The 17953-nt window shown below is 33.4% G+C and overlaps 1 protein-coding gene across 2 annotated transcripts; it reads right to left on the bottom strand.

Annotated features, from left to right (window-relative positions):
• Positions 1-1474: 1474 nt before the first annotated feature.
• LOC123537018 (uncharacterized) lies at positions 1475-8160 on the bottom strand. Of its 2 annotated transcripts, none has more exons than XM_045320555.2 (4): positions 7594-8160; positions 4233-4495; positions 3231-3338; positions 1475-2727 (listed from the first exon to the last, which is right to left on the bottom strand). In XM_045320555.2, exons 2-4 carry the CDS (start codon positions 4428-4430, stop codon positions 2476-2478), a joined length of 558 nt encoding a protein of 185 aa, XP_045176490.2. In that variant the 5' UTR covers positions 4431-4495; positions 7594-8160; the 3' UTR covers positions 1475-2475. The 2 variants fall into 2 exon arrangements, with proteins under 2 accessions (XP_045176490.2, XP_045176488.2); XM_045320553.2 differs by lacking the exon at positions 7594-8160 and adding an exon at positions 6384-6585.
• Positions 8161-17953: the final 9793 nt, after the last annotated feature.

Genomic DNA, 17953 nt, shown 5'->3' with positions numbered 1-17953 from the left:
AGATGATAACAAGATAAACTTCATCAACAAACCAGATGATCCCCCAACTTTTTACTCCAGAAGCTGGCGAACAACATCAACCCCTGATCTTGCTTTATGTACTGATGACATATATGTACATGGACATGTCAAGCGGGAAGTCGATGGACAACTAGGAGGTAGCGACCATCGCCCAGTCCAACTTACTATGGACCGTATAGCCTCTACTTCACCTAACATCCCCAGATGGAACTACAAGAAGGCCAGGTGGACCTTTTACCAAAGTCTGAGTGATGAGCTCAGACATCAGAGTGGAAGGTAGAGACATCAACCGGATTGTCAAAGACTTCAACGCCAGTATACTTAAGGCTGCTTACAGCCCCATTCCAAGGGGAGCAAGAAAGGACTATAAGCCATACTGGAGTGATGAGTTGGAGAATCTACAGGCAAAGTTATCAGAAGCCAGGGAGGAAGCAGATGAACAGCCATAGATTTACAATACGAAGCATTACTGATCTTAGTTTTTCATCAAATGTTGCTCTTCATTTTAATTATGATAATCATTCGTTACATGATTGTTCTAACATGCCAATTGCTTTTGTTTCTGATGAATTTCACAGACAACATGATACATTGTATCCAAAAGGTTTAAATGCCAAAGTGTTTTGTAAATACTTTGAATAGAATCCACTAAGTACATGAGTAATGCCCATCATCAGAAGTTTGGTACTGACCGTTCTGAGGCTGTATCCCTATTTTCAACTTGTTGTCGATACCGTTTTCTGTCTGTTGTCTTGTATGTTAGTGTCTTTACTTCCCCCATCCTCCCCCTATTTTGTATTGTTTGCATATTGTAAAAATATATCTTGTTAACAGGTATTTGATTTTGTTTGTATTGTGTTTAACGCCGTTTTTCAACAGCATTTCAGTTACGTAACGGCGGGCAGTTAACCTAACCGGTGTCCAGTACAATTTTGTTCTTCGCAAGTAACTGCCAACTTCCCCACATGAATCAGAGGTGGAGGGCGAATGATGTTAGACATAATGTCTTTTATCAAATCACGGAGAACATACGCCCCGTCCGGGGATCGAACTCGTGACCCTGTGATCCGTAGTCTCCCTATTGTGCTGAGCGGGCGGGCTAACCCCGTCTGCTGTTTATCGTTCCAATACAGTGTCTATTTACCGTTGATACTTAATTATCATAATGAATATATAAGAATATCCTTCCGAAGCATACAAGGAAACCAAGATAGTAGCAGTCTCAGTTTGACGGAGACACCTCCCATGCTCCCACCCCCACTATCGGCTATTAAAAGCGGGATTCTAATTAACATAGTTAAAGGATCCTAAGTGACCAGAAATATACCAATACTGAGTCCACCTTTATAACAAAAGTGAGAACAAATTCTATTTTGCTATGTTCTTTTTCTATTCCATACAAAAGTAAGTTACGTATATTGTTAACAATAACAACAGATGCCGGGAGCAAGTGTCTAAATGTTTATTCAAAATCCCACACTGTAACCGAGCTAAATAAATATAAAAATATCAATTATAGCTTCATTCATGGCCATGTATTTCACAATAGGGCATTTTTCAATATCAATGAAGATATGCCTAAAACATTATGAATTCATATCCCCAAACATAGCAGAAATGTAAAGACATATATGTATAAGAGCACAATATATGTAAAATATTAGTCCAGGTCAACTCGTCACATTGTTATCACTTTCATTTTCGAGACAGGAGGGGGAAACTTCAGTCACGGGCTGGAACTAGTAAAATTTCGCCTTAAATTCAAATCTATGAAATGATGTAAAGAGCGTAAATAGTTACACAAATCAGAACATAGGCATTTTATTTTATTGACAGACAGAGAGACAAACATACATGATAATGTTCTTCTTTATCAAGTAACACAAATTGTGTGACAACATGAAGTAAACTACACATTTAAATATTTTAACAAAATGACGATAAAATCATAAAATATGAAATTCATTAGTAAGTGGAGAACATTTGAGTGATGACTGCCTGTGTAAACGAGCATAATTATTAAGAGGTATAGTTATCAACAAGAGCATCAAACAACAAGAAATCATATATAATTATATATATGTAAACCAAATACGTGACAGATCAATAAACAATGCTTTGTGGAGTTTAGCGCCTGGCTGTTATAACTTTCTAACTGACATGTAAAAGTTACTGACTGTTTTAGAGTTTGCTTGATTTCTTCTTTCTCCACATTTACATCAATGTACATTGAAAAAAAATATTATGATAAGAATGGTTTGAAAAAAATAGGGTAGTGGACTTTTAATGTCAATATTTAATTTCCGTGCGATCACGCGTTCTTGCTAGCGTTTCGGCATTCTTCCGACATCCATTCAAACCAGGCACCTGATTCTTCCATTCCAATGAGCCTCGCGGGTGTACGGCAACCAACTGAACAGAAAGGGAAAACTTTGACTAGAATTAACATTAAAACTAAAGGCATCTAGTCCCACTGGTTTTGGGATGTGTTAAGTTATTAAGGTATTCGTGTACAATCATTGTCGCTGCTATGATCTCTCTTGGTTGTGTGATGATTATGTCCACATTGATGTCGTCCTGTTCATGTAAATGTAGGAGAATTATTGCATTCTTTACAGCATTGAGTGCAAATGACAGGTTCTGTGACTCCAGGTGTGGCGCTTCCTGTTGTATTTTGGTAAGAATATCTTGAACCATCGGCAAAGCCTGAAATAATCAAAATAGAGATACAAGTATGTCATAAACAGCAAGACCGATATAACAAATATATCATAAACAGAGAAACCCAAATACAAGTATGTCATAAACATCAAAACCCAAATACAAGTATATCATAAACATAAAAACCCAAATACAAGTATGTCATAAACATCAAAATTAGTATACAAGTATGCCATAGGCAGAAATTTCAATGTACAAAAAAAACCCCAAATACAAGTATATCATAAACATCAAAATTAATATACAAGTATGCCATAGGCAGAAATTTCAATGTACAAAACTATCTGTTTTATACGTACAGTTAATACAAAATTTATTGAATCCCAGTCTGAATTCTGAACAACTAAACAAAATGTTTTATTTTTTATTTGAACATTAATAACTGAATAACATAGAAATTCATACATTAATTAACACAATGCAATATTGTCGTAAACATTCTGTTTACCGATATTTCATGAGAAAAACTACAAATATTTATGACTTACGTCTAGCTTATTGTTGGTCGCAAGGCAAGCAATATCTGGGAGAAGAATTTCTGCGTCCGATAGACGTGGCTGGAATTCTACCGAACTATAGTCTGGAAAGACAGTTTCCTGCAGGAAAAGTGAATATAAGTTATTACATATAAAAACAATGAAATACGGGTACTGAGATTTATAAATGTCCTACCAGTATTAGCCAATGGAGCATTTCTATTAAGTAACGTAAATAAAATGCTTTAACCTTAGACTTAAATATCGTAAACAGATACATTTTGAAAATAGACAGAGCAGAAATATGACCAAGCATGCATTTCCCCCGATGATGGAACAAGAACAATGGGTGACACTAACAGATTCATTTGATAAAAGACAATACACTATATTTTTGATTCTGAAATTTTAAATTTTATCTGTGTTATTTTGATGAGGTTTTAATGTAAGGTTTTTAAATTATCATCATTCGCTGATACTATATCATCTTGACTTTTTGACATTGACTTAACCCAAAAACAATTGTCATAGTCCACTAGTAACCACATGTGCAGTTTGAGTCGTACTACCGTAATCAACGGGGTTTATCAAGTTCGTGAGCACTGGCTGATTAAGTGTCACGTAATCTTACTACACAAGTACACTGCTAAAATTTAAAATGTCTGCCTGAGCCAGTGCTAGGAGGATGAGGGGTGTTGCACATTTCATTACCCCTGATGAACAGACTGCTGATAGTTTACTTGGTAGCATTGTAGGCTTCTACAGACTTAATTAGGATTAGGCAAAATCGCTATGGTAAAATACTGACGATCCCATTTGTACTGTTGACTGACCATTAGATTACGTCATTTGACTTTAAAATATCAAATATAATTGTAGCCTACGAGTATACAAATCTATTTATCAGTGGATGATGTATCAATTAATGTGTGAGGATGTTTAAGATGGGGAAGTAAATCATATTCACATTTCGTAAGTACATGTATAGGACTGCAGAATAAAAAAGTTACGTACTGGAGAATGTAAAACAGTCGTCCACACTTTTGAGAAGGTTGCTGCCGCATCTGCAATGCATTCCATTACGGGGTCCTCGTCGCATAATTCTTGTCTGTAGACGTCGCATGGAACAGAAACATGGCGTATAAAGCTCTGTGTCTTTGGCGGCTGTGAGCTGTGGTAGCTTGATACACTTCGGTGAAGCAGATTCCTCATCTTTGTATCGTTTGTTTTCTTTGTATTGTAATTAAAGAACTTGTTCTAGACGTTTCAACTGTTATCTGAAATAAATTGGAAAAAAACCCTGGTAATTGAGGAAGAACACTCTAGTTGTTAAGAAAGATATACTGTAATATCCAATAATGCAGCATTGTTTCACATGCTTTGGAATTAAATGAAGAATAAAAGAGATTATTTCAAGACTAATCCGTATGCGTCAGAAGAATTTCTTAGAAGCAACGATAAGTATATGTATGTACATCTTGTGTGCCTGGTTACTCGAGCATCAATAAATAATCAGACATTAAATTTCTGCAGCTAGGCCTATGGGAAAATTTTAGTCTATTTTAAGCCAGTTTCGGAAAAAAGATAAAGTAGTGAAAGTGATTTGATATATAAGTGAACGTACTTCCCATTGGAGATAATTCCCACTGTTTACTTTGATAGATAATATTAAAACTTTGTACGTGTTATTTCTGTTATCATCAACCATCATATATCAATCAGTTGGCTTGTTTTTTTATAACAAAATGCATACTAGTAACCTATGATTTTCATTAGTTAAGTTAACGCAAAAACACCCCGAGGCGATTTTGGTGTTTATGCGGATAGTCTTAGTAATTAGTCTTAGTGACCTTTACCCACGTGACCGTCATGCTTTTGGTGTTTTATAATGGTGGTCGTCTAGTTTTGGTTTTCCTAAAATCCTAATTTTAGATCTTCAGCTAGATCAAGCATATGTATGATGATTTATCATATGACCAGAATGATTCCCAGAAATTATTTTTAAAACGTTCATTCAATTTATATACAAGTTTTTATAAAACTAAAACATAGATACTTTAGATGCAAATGCAACATATTAAATCATTTAAGGAATCCTTTTATTCATTTATTTAAGTAAGAAGTAGCATATTTATTTTCCCAACATTACATATAGAGTTTCCAAACAAATCGCATTTCATTAATTCATGCAAAGAGCTGCATTTAGTCTCAGTAATATATGTCCATGTAAGGAACGTTATTATTTAGCATTTCAGTCTAGACAAATGTTCTGGCTTCTCTACTTATGCTAAAAGATATAATCTTTGCAGTTTTCAGTTAAATATTTTATGATTAGATATTAACTTTAAGTATAGAAGATCATCATAATGCATATAACTTGGTAACATATAAAAACTAACTGTGTTTGTAGAGGTACTTCACGGTTGAATGACAGGTCAAAACATCTATTTGTTTCACGGTTTTTTTTTTAAAATGCAAGTCTTTTAATGGTAGTACAGATTCATTCTGTGGGGAGTTATGTATTGTTAAGTACGTATAATGTCTAAAACATGTTTATTTCGTGTGTGTTTAGATGCGGTATAGTATTCTTGTTTACAAACAGGAAATGTGGGTATATGATCATTTTAACATTTGATCATATTACATTTATAATATGAATTTAGTATGAAATTAAACGATTTTATTTGTAAATGTGTTTCATAAAAAGTTTGCAGCGTGGAAATGAAACAGAAGAAAATGTTTTGAGACATATGAATAGTAAATAGTTTATCATATTTATAGTTTTCAGATTTCAAGCAAACTAATTCTGTCAAAATGGTTTTGAAAAACGACGCAGAAAACACTTTGCCTTAAATTTCTATGGAAATTTCTTCATTATACAAAATGCTAGATATTTTGCACAATGTTTAACATACGAGTATACCGTATATAAACCGTTAAGTGAATACCTATAGGACTGTAAAATAAATCATTCAGTCTGAATTTGCAGGTAGTTCAACAAAATATGTCAGTGGTGTAAGGTTGTACCACTTTCCTAATAATGACATTTTTTCCAAAGAAAAAGGTTCTCACAAGCTGCGAAGAATTTCAAATTTCTAAAGAAGTTTTAAATATTTTCACGATATACTATTCGGAACAAACATATTTTAAGTAAATAGCACTTACTTTCTGTTGTGTCCTGCACATGGAATATGTTATATGTTGTAAGTCCATTCTGTTTTAACTCGTTATTCTCTGGAAATTTTGAATTAATGAACGACGTCATAGTTTCAGAATAATTACTAAAGACCAATTGGGAAGCTATGGTGTATTCTGGCTGTTTGATAATCATTACAGTTATCAGCGAACTGAAAATCAGTGTCCTACATATTGATACAGCATCGATAAATATGATAAAATGTGGATATGTGGTTGCCCTCCCTATGTTACATATCAGGTACAATTTATTCATTTGTCAAACTTAAGTTACCTTGTTAAATATATCTCAGGAATTTTGTTAAACAGTTAAAATTATCTTGTTAATATGAATTTTTGTGTCGTTATATTGTAATGTGTCTTCAGCGTCATGGAAATCAATAATAATATAACACATGTTATAAAAGCTATAAAGCACTCCTTTTATGTTTTACAACACGTTCAGATTGGTAAACTAAATGTCATTCATATACATACGTGTCAAGATTCTAGACGTGCTTTTGATTGTAATGAATTTAAATGAGATTTTTACTTCAACAGTATTCAGATCCAGAAATGGGGGCAACTGTCTTGTTATTCCATTATTTATTTCTTTACTTTATGATGACATATTTTATTGCCATTTTACGGTGCTCCTAAAGTGACATGTTACACACTTTTTTCCACTTAGGTAATGTGAGACTTTTTTTATTTCGTTAAAACGAAATGACTTCGTTTAAACGAAATAGTTATTTCGTTAAAACGAAATGATTTCGTTTTTACGAAATGTTATTTCGTTAAAACGAAATGATTTCGTTTAAACGAAATAGTTATTTCGTTCAGACGAAATGATTTCGTTTAAACTTATTTTGTTAAAACGAAATGATTTCGTTTAAACGAAATAATTTCGTTTAAACGAAATAAAAAAAGTGTAACATTACCTGAGTGGAAAAAAAGTGTGTAACATGTCACTTTAGGAGTTCCGTACCATATAGATGACGCCTATAAATTAAAAGTTTTTTTTATAATGATTATTGGTGAACCCCGTTTTTGTTTACTATATATCAATACAATTTTTGAATGTAATTTTCCGAGGAACGTTGATATGAAGTATATCGTAACCCCATTTATCCTGCTTCTACATTTAGCTGGTACTGATTTTTTTCCATATGTAGATGACATATGGATCATATGTACCTACAATTTTATTTGGAGAACAGGAGAATTACAAAGCTAACTCCATTTTCATTCAACGTTTCGACTATTTTTATTAGTCTTCTTCAGGAAGTAAACAAATATGATATGAAATAAACAACGTCATGAATATATGACGTCATAAAAGATGACGTTACGTTACAAACATTTTGGCGTAAAAATTACAATGTACAATAGGCTACATAATGTTTACACAAATGTATATCTAAAGTACTGTTTAAAGTATATTATGAAAAAAATTAAATTAAAAGTGGTTATTCTTAATACACAGTAAGATTATAGACATTATTTAAAATAATAATGGTAATAATCATAATAACAGTAAGTACAGGATCACAAAGATACGAAATCACTGGGTAAATTGTGTTATAGACAAAAAAAAGAAAATACCAGCAAAAACAGTACTAACTGACATTAAGAAAACCACAGTTTGTGTTACATAACAGAAAACACTATGAAGTGAAGAGACTTACGAAAAATTATACATTACTTTTGAATTCATTCCTTCTGGAAAAATAGTATCTAGTTTGTGAATCCAGTAAGTTTCCTTCAGAAGCCTCCTCATATCATCATGGATAACATCAATAGGCATAAAGCTAAAGTCATTTAAGTTATGACCATTTTGATTAAAATGAATTGATACATGACTAGAAAATGCAGGATCGATAAAACTTGTAATATGAAAACGATGTTTATTCATGCGTCTTGAAACTTGCTGTCTACTTTGGCCTACATATTGCATTTTACACTTCTTACATCTTATTAGATATATTACATCTGAACTTTTACAAGTTGCATTATTCTTAAGCTTGAAAGTTTTCTTACACTGAGAACTATTAAAACTATCACTTTCAGTAATGTAAGAACAATGTGAACATCTTGAACGATTACATTTAGACGAAGTAAAATTAACATCAGACAACATATGAAAGTCAGTTTTTGCTAGAATGTCCTTCAAATTCTTAGGACGTTTATAAGCCATGGTAGGTTTACACAAATGTAACATTTTAACAGCAGGATTATCTGACAACTAAAGTAAATCCCAGTATTTGTTAATAATGTTGCCAATATTAGGAAGAGATGTGTTGTACTCAACTACAAAAGGCACACTATTTTGCTCTTGTTTTTACAGAGGCACTAAGTGCATCGTCTTGTGACATATACATAACTTTCTCAAATGTTGTATTAATAACAGACTCTGGGTAGTTTCTAACAAGGAAATTTTATCTGCAACGGCACCGTTACTGACTTTATAACAACTAACTTACGCATGGCTATAAGTCTATTACGTTAAAATGTATGTAAAGAAATTATTTAAAATAATATCGTATTTTTGCTCACCGTATATTGCTCTGACCCCAAATTTTATGTTTTTAAACAACCAGGCATTGTGTCATATGTCAGAGCTAAGTTTGTATACTGTATTTACACTGCCTCGCCCTTACATTGATTTCAGGATAAGTGTGAGGGTGGTAGCCATAAATCAGTTCCATTCCCCTTTTCTTCTTCGATATGGAATTGTCTCACTTTTCGATGTTATTAAAGGGTAAAAGTGGGGATTGGTTACAGCCCGGCATATATTGTTTCAACCTTTTTGTTATTCGTACTACATGGTGTGTTTATTATTGTTTGTTTCTTGTGTCTGATTTACACTGTCTTGTAATAATTGTACTGCGTATATACTTCCACAGCTATACATTTCTACAAATGAGCCGTGCCATGGGAAAACCAACATAGTGGGTGTGCGACCAGCATGGATCCAGACCAGCCTGCGCATCCGCGCAGTCTGGTCAGGATCCATGCTGTTCGCTAACAGTTTCTCCAGTTCCAATAGGCTTTAAAAGCGAACAGCATGGATCCTGACCAGACTGCGCGGATGCGCAGGCTGGTCTGGATCCATGCTGGTCGCACACCCACTATGTTGGTTTTCCCATGGCACGGCTCAAATATATTCATTACCAATTTCTTTCAGAACCAATGACAAAGTCATACCGAAATTCTAAAACAATGTATGCACTGACACGTATATCATGAAAATGTACTCGAAATACATGATTTCGGCAAGAAAGACAAAATAAGCAAATAAATGAAAACTGCGAGTCACTGCATTGGAACGATGAGTTGGGGAGTTTATTTCGGTTAATGGTGTGTTAAAACTCCCTTAATTATGTTCTAAAACTTTATGAACGTTTTGATAATTGAAATAGGTTAAACACTTGGATCCTTTAATATGACTGACAGCTGACATATGACAGAACCTGGCATTTCGGAAATACCCAATTTACTACATAAATATGGTTCGATTTCGCTGGTAAGCCAGTTTATCAACGACATGTACTTCCTACAGCATTTGAAATAGACATGAGCATTGTATTTCATGATAAAACTTTGTGTTAAATCTCGCTGAATAGTTGCTCAATGTATGGACATTAAGGCACAAAACTGGCTTATCTATCTCATTCTCACGGGACAACTAAAACTCAAACCCTTTTATATAGGTTAGGGTTTAAGTGACATCGCAGCTTTCCAACAAACACTGTCTATCTACCTATACTGGAACACGTGAGTATAGCAGCGGCGAGGTAAAGGCATCTTGATGATAAAGAAGACTTTATTTAGAAGTAACTGTCATTTGTGTGATGGTAAATGAACATATAAATAACAATGAATAGCATTTGCATCAATTTTCTTTTATTCTACAAATAAATAAGATAAAAAATAACAAATGTGCTATATAATGGTAATCCTTGCACTGTTTGTTAAGAACATTATACATATTATCACAGAAACAAATTAAAAACTGTTTAAACATATAATCTAAATGTAGCTAAATAAAAGTAAATATCATTGTATAATTGAAACATTGACTTGAACGATGCGAATAAAAATTCACGAAGTACTAAGCATCAATGTAAACACGTGGAGAAATATTTTAATACGTGGAGAGATAACTAATTAAATATACATATATGTTGTAATAAACGACAATAATTGAGCGCCAACTCGAAAATCAAAAAAGTAATAGCTGCCTGATTTTTTGGGGCAAAAGCATTACTTATGTTAGAATAGCGGATTACTTATCTAGAGCAATCTAAAACAACATTTATTTCTGTATCCTTGGTGTAATACAAGCGTAAGGCCGAGATGATCAGATTGCTGTTTTGAACAGTAATTATCAATTATCAATAAGTGTGGCGGTAAAGTCTGTCGTAATTAAACATGTGACTAATGATCAATCACTTTGAATATAAATGGTGCATTGTAATTGTTTCAAACACGGATCTAAATTAAACATGTAAAAGCATTGAAGTAGAATAAAACGAAATACCCGTAACGTGAAAAAGTTAAAACCCAACAATAATATCAGCAATATCCAGAAGATCCTTCAAATCTATGACAAGAGTATAAAACAGTATAAAGCAATTGTGTATGATCTATTTAAACTCGTATCTATGACAAGAGGGGACCTTTGTTACTGAGTGATTGAAGTCACTGACATCGCATCAATTGCTCCTCATCTATATGGGTTCTAGGTTCGCTTGTGATGGAGATTTAATCAGCTGGCTTACGGAAGATCAGTGGTTATACCCAAATGCCCATTCATGTCCTTATAGTTAACAAATGGGGTCTTCCTTCACAGCAAAAAGCTAGAAAAGTCGCCATATAATCTATATATTGTGTCGGTGAAACAATAAACCCCACAAAACGTAACAACACACATACATGACAAGGATAATCCCATATCACAAAATGCATAGGAATGATGTCCTCTTTTTTCAATGAAAACATATTAGTTTTTAGTGTCAAAAATAATTTACTTGTAGTCTATATGCAACGGTCTAATAATTACCACAACACAAATAACGCTAATAAAAACTTGTATCATTTACACAATTCTCAGTCCTTTTTGTTGAATATATTTACTCTTGCGCCTTGCAATTAAGTTAAATTTTAACTCCCCAGTGGTGTTTTGCCCTCGTTGTCTTTATTTTTCACTTTGTCTGTGTATGTATGTGTATGCTATATGGATAATGTATACATTGCTTTAGGGTTAGGGGTTGAGATTCTGCGTTCTTGTCACGTGACTTTTCCTGTTGGTTGTTTGTCCATGCTTTTCCAAGAATATAAAGTTCTCAAGGATTCTTGTACTGATACGCCATTTGATAAAACAGTTATGGACTTTTCAGTTGTACAATACTACCTTATATTATTTGCGCCGGAAAAACATAAATATGGACCGCCGTCTCTGTCAGTATTATTTCATTCTGGATCAGGTCATATAATATATACTCCAGAGCTGTAAAGTCTACAATAAATATCATTACAAATATATATTAAAATTCCCTTTGGTATAAACTACGTCCATATTCTGTTGCTCTTTTCCAAGCCCTGTAAGTCCAAATTTCGACTTCACGTTCACTTATTTTCCTAATTCATTAGTAACATCTGCCAAGTATTGCTGTATAATAATTGCTGCTGATATTATATCATTGGAGGAATACAGATCTTTTTGTTCAGACTTTTCGAAACGGAAGTCTGCTGTACTGTTCACACACAAAAGCATTGCATTTCCAGTAGCATGTTCTGCTCGTCTAAGATATGACGAAAGCTGTTTGTCTGTCTGTGCGGATGGCTTCAAGGATTTCACAAGATTGTCTCCCATGATTGTTAGAATATTCTTGACCAATAGCAAGCTCTGAAATACAAGCAGTGACTTAAAATCTGGTCATAATGAAATAACTTATATTATCACACAGTTTTGCACAAGGCTTTTATAGATTAATTGTAATAATGTCTTTCCAAAAAATATATTGGTTGTGAACATCATTTTAAATGTTTCTTTCACTGAAATGTGAAACTTGTTTTCAATGCTTTAAGTATCTTCATTGGTTTTCTCTTCAAATATCTTGTTAATTATGACAATCTTTTCGTGCACACAGATCGGAAATAGAAGCGCAAAATGTTTTCCCTCTTGTTTTTTTTTTGTTTGATTTTTTTTGTATTGCATGAATGTCTGAATACGTTCATTTAGATGTTGGCTGATCAAATTCAACTGATACTGTTAACATTTTTCTCAATGAAGTTAATTTTTAGGTTGACCGGGAATTGATTATATTTATCTATTAATACAATGAAGATTAATTTGATAAACGAAATGAAAAGATCCTGGTTGATTGTACGATTGACATTTATACAATAATGTAATTATATATACATGGGGTTTATTTTCTGAAACTGTGTAAGATTCTTTACCTCTAATCTTCTCCTGTCCAGCCGGGTCGCCATGCTTGGTAACCTTTTCGCGGCATCACCGTATCTTATAACAACGACTGTGTTCCATAAGTCCCAATTCAGTGGCTGTAAATTATAGAAAAGGGCATCAAATGAAAAAAAAATGGAACGGACGGAAAAATCATGTCATGGTTTATATGTTTCGAAATGCATCCACTTAAAATTAATACATATTTTTTATAACATTTAATAAACATTAAATAAATGTCATTTAAATACTTACATATTCCTTTACAAATTTATCCATTTGCGCCTTTGCATCTAATAAACAAAATTTAACTCCTGTAGAATTTGTCAGCGCATTATCAGACCTAAATTGTAAGTAATCAGATTTGTTGTTGCACATGACGCTGTAAGAAAGGCTTCTAGCTAGTGATGAGCCTGTAACAGGCCTGTTAGTCTGGTTAACAGAGCTACTTCTGCTCAGTGGTGCAGCCATGTTTACTTGCCAAGAAAACGTCTGTTTTGAAAATAAGTCTCTCGGATTTGTTTTACTTTAATTGTATTTTCGAGTTTTAATATATCAACGTATTTATATAGTTAAGGAAAAACTTCCAATTACTATTTTTGTAAAAAAAATATACCATTGTTTTTTTCTAAACCGAAACATCCTTCGTATCTTGTATAATTCATTGTTTCAGATAACTGGGATTTTTTTTAAACAAACAAATTGCAACAATGATTGAATGTGACAGCATGCCTAATCTACCTGGTCAAATATTTTCAAACTTGGAAAAGAAAATAATAGTAGTTACTTTATTTAGCCGAAGCAGTAAAATAGTTATGCAAGTTTGAGAGCTGTCGTCAATGACGGAGGTTTTCCTTTTTACGAAAACATCCCATTTTTACAGATTTATTCTCAGTTTAAAAATAAACCTGAAGAATTAAATTTTTTCTTTCTTTTCTTTCTTTTTTTTTTTTTTTTTTTTTTTGCAACAGCATGAATATACTAGATATAGTTTATTAACTTGTTTCACATGCATCTTGTATTATCATTTTCTTTTCCTGTCCCAATGGTAAGGCTTTACATGTGAATTAATTAACTAGATCAATGATGTCATAATCATAATCATTTGCACTGATAACTGAATTAATTATTCAGACAAAAATCTCACCTACTGTTTTCGTTTTTTCATAAATCCATTGTCTAGCCATTTTAAACAATTTCAAGACTGTGGTTTCAGGTTTTACATCCGGTGTAGTCAGTTTTGCTCCGATTAATTTAAAGAAACATGTATTTATCTTCCATTATATGATTTATTGTTGAGTTGTTATCAGCTGATAGGATCTGATATGTGAATTGAGTAAATTTTCTTCTAACAATATATTTTTATCAAAATCAAGGACACAGATCCAGCACGAATAACCACTTTCCTGGAACATGGCCTGTCCGAAACGGAACTCTGCAATAGTGTAGAAGCTATAGGAGGCAATAAACAATTTTCAGCTGTTAGTGTCAACTTTACAAATAAGGGGCAATTTACGGACTGAAGTGCATATTTGTACTTTAGAATAATAATTATTGCTAGAACTGAAGTTTCAGTGACAAGAATGAGTTTCGGTCATTGATAAAAATTAGTTGAGTAGCCCTGATCTTGAAATAATGACGTAGTGACTTGCAGATGCAAATACATGCATTCGTTGAGTTAGCTTAAAGTGGAGCAGGAGCCCCAGGGAAATTGGAATAGTGGCATGGATGGCACATATATTTGAGCTTATTTTCAATTTTACTGTGTTAACGGAGTAAGAAACCGTGTAGCTGTTGGTGCTATCGTTTGCAGGGAATTTTCTGCAGCGATTTGAAAATAGGCAAATTTACCTTTTTTTCGTCATCAAATTTCGCGACGGGGAGAGCACAAAATTCAGGTCTTGTAAACAGAAAACTAGATATTAGACATGTGTTGCAGAAGGTTTGTAATGATACACATACAGTCTTGTTAATTCTGCAATATTTATTTTTCAGCTGTGTGGTAACAGACTTTTGTTTGATGTCTGAGATGCTTTCCAGTATGATATATGAAAGAATATAGGTGTTAAAGTTAATTTTAAAACAAGATGAGAGTTTTTAAAGGAGTTAATCGCGATTCAGGCATGACAGTCAGTTTTACAGTGTTTTCTACGAGCAGATGAAAGGATAAATAACAACAACAACCCAGTCACGATCAACATAAGACCTAAGATTGATACGTCTGTCATAATGCCATTTTGCTTAAACAGATGCTTACTGTGAAATTAAAGTCGTCAAATAAGACATTTTAATGCAAATTCATTGATTTCTATTAATTCAGTAAGCTTTTAAGAGCAAAATAGTGACTCGGGCTATGGAACGGACTTCAGGGGTATTTTTGGCAGTATGTCGTCTCATTCAGTATTTCATTGTTCGTTTCTGTGTAGAATTTACATACGTATTGCATATAACATAGCACAGGAATTTTAGAAAATAGACATTTTTTTCTCTGAAACAAATATGTTTTGAAGGGTTTGTGCCAGACACAGCTCTTTCTTGTATTTCATCGCTCGCGAAAAGTGATCATAAACAAATTGAGGTCTCTGTGACAGGAAAGGCCGTACCGGCGACAGTAACCATCAGAACAAATCAACACCCTTTACAATATTTACAAATTTATTTACAAAAGATGATTTTTAACAATGAATAGATATGAAAAGAAAAAAAAATGATTATAAGAAAGAAAAAAAAAAAAAGAAAGTTCAGTATCTCTAGATACAAGAGTTCTTATAATTCCATTCTAATCTGACGTGACACAGTTCTTTAATTTAATTGTGAACTTTAAGTAGCACAAACAAAACGTAGCTCAAAATTCAGTCCCTTTAAACCGTGAATACGTTGATTCCGTGTTGGCTCCCTATGGTGGTAGGTGATTGCATCCCTGAGCTGACTTCAGAGGAAAAAACAAAAATCATCGTCTTTGCGGTTTACGGCACAACCATGGGACGAAAGCTCTGCGCTGGGAATATCACATCCAGGCGAGTGAAGACAGTGAACCTCGGGCATTGTACTTCCGGGTTTTGACATCACCAGGTAAAATCGTCTGGCGGAAGAAGCAAAATATATAACATATGGTAAGCACCATAGCAAAACAAATAAGTCGGGCAAAAAACTGCTCCTTTGGGTACACCATACCTCCGTAGGCTCCCATAAATAATACTGCTACTTATACAAAACATATGTGCTACTAAGTTCAAACGTCACAAGATAAAATACGTCACTTATTACTTCCATATTACAAAGATTACTTACTTAAAAGACTAAATTTAAAGTATAAAAATGATATGAAAAGAAATATGATGAAACATTATAGATACGGACATGATAAACTGCAGCTATTATTTACAACTACAAATTAACAAAATTCAATATAAATCAAACGTTATTTTCATAGTTGGCATCCATATAATATCAAATGCCATACACTACAACGGACATTAATTAGATGTGCTATAGACTGGCACACAATTACAAATTACATAATATATTACATACATGGACTAGACTTGCCATAAAGATTTATACTAACAATACAATGCAGTAATGGCGTTCCATAATTAACAAAAATGTTTGACATAAGTTTTTGAAACAAAGTACTTTATAAATATCATGTTACAAATTTTAATCTTATATAAACGAAACATTTTAAAATTCCTCTTTCCAAATAATTTTTAAAAAAGTCTGAAAAATTTAATAAATTATCCTGACAAAACCGAAACGGCCAAAATCATATGCCAAAAACGTAAATGTTACAAAATTCTGTAGAATGAACAAAAATTTACCAAATAAAAATCGTATGCAAAAATCATACAAAAATCTAACAAATAAATTTCTTACCTCGATCGAGCATAAATTTCAAGCAAGAAAATAATTCAGACATAGATTCGTCTATAATGTCGTAAGGTGGTGTGCGCAAGGCATATCTAGCCCAGTCTATTTAAAGGTAATGTCCCGCCAAATACTAAATTTCAGGATTCACGATATAGCCGGGAATCTAACTATTTTGGGCGCGAATTTAAATTGACAATTGAGGCCCATTATAGGGGTTTTGGGGATAAAAACATAAAATTACTGAAGTTTATAAAATATCAACTTTCTTATTACTGAACAGAATTTAATGAAATTTACATGGAAATTTAAGTTATGAAATACAGAAAAACATGAGAGGTATTTCATGCGTGAAATCTGACATTTACCTCAATAACTCAAAAATTTACAAAAAGATGATGCAATACCTGCATTTACAATACATATAAAATAAGGCCCGTATGTCAATTTGTGACACACGTCCCCCCTTAAAAAGAAAATTCATAATTTTCTTAATTGAAAGCAAAATGACATACTGAAAATAGCAAAACACAAAAAAAAAACACACACTGTCACTATCTGTACCCAAAATAATATAGCCACCTGTCTACACCTCTACTAAAATTTAATCTGCGCCTACATTTTCTCTACCAGGAATTGCTCTAATACTGATCCTATATGGCTGTAATGCCAATCCCCATCTCATCAGCCGGGAATTGCTAATTTCGCTTTATTCAAATAAGTGAGCGGCTGATGATCTGTCTCTAATACAAAGTCTTTACCGAACAAATCCCGGGGGTGAAACTTAGCTACCTGCCCATACTATCGCTAAACACTCCTTCTCTATCACTGATACTTTTGCTCCCTAGGTAGCAATTTTCTACTAGCATACGCTACGGGTAATTTCTCTCCATCACTTTCCTGAAGCAATACTGAGCCTAAACCTAAATCTGAAGCATCTACCTCAATATAAAAGTCTGATCTAAATCTGGCAACTTCAAAATAGGCGGACCCATTAAGCTAGCCTTCAAAGTCTAAAAAGCCTTTTCTTGACTTTCAACCCCGCTGACCCTTTTTCGTCAAATCTGTGAGTGGAATGAAATGGCTGAAAAATTTGGGGAAATAAACTTCTGTAAAATCCAACTACACCTAAGAATAAACCCGTATTGCCTTCTTGGTTTTCGGTCTTTCGCATCCTGTAAGCCTGTACCTTATTTGGAACTGCTTCAAGGGTCTGAAC

The sequence above is a fragment of the Mercenaria mercenaria genome, chromosome 17, assembly GCF_021730395.1.
Source record: "Mercenaria mercenaria strain notata chromosome 17, MADL_Memer_1, whole genome shotgun sequence".
Classification (NCBI taxonomy): domain Eukaryota; kingdom Metazoa; phylum Mollusca; class Bivalvia; order Venerida; family Veneridae; genus Mercenaria; species Mercenaria mercenaria.
The sequence above is the reverse complement of the archived record's forward strand: the minus strand, read 5'-3'. Positions and strand labels throughout refer to the sequence as shown.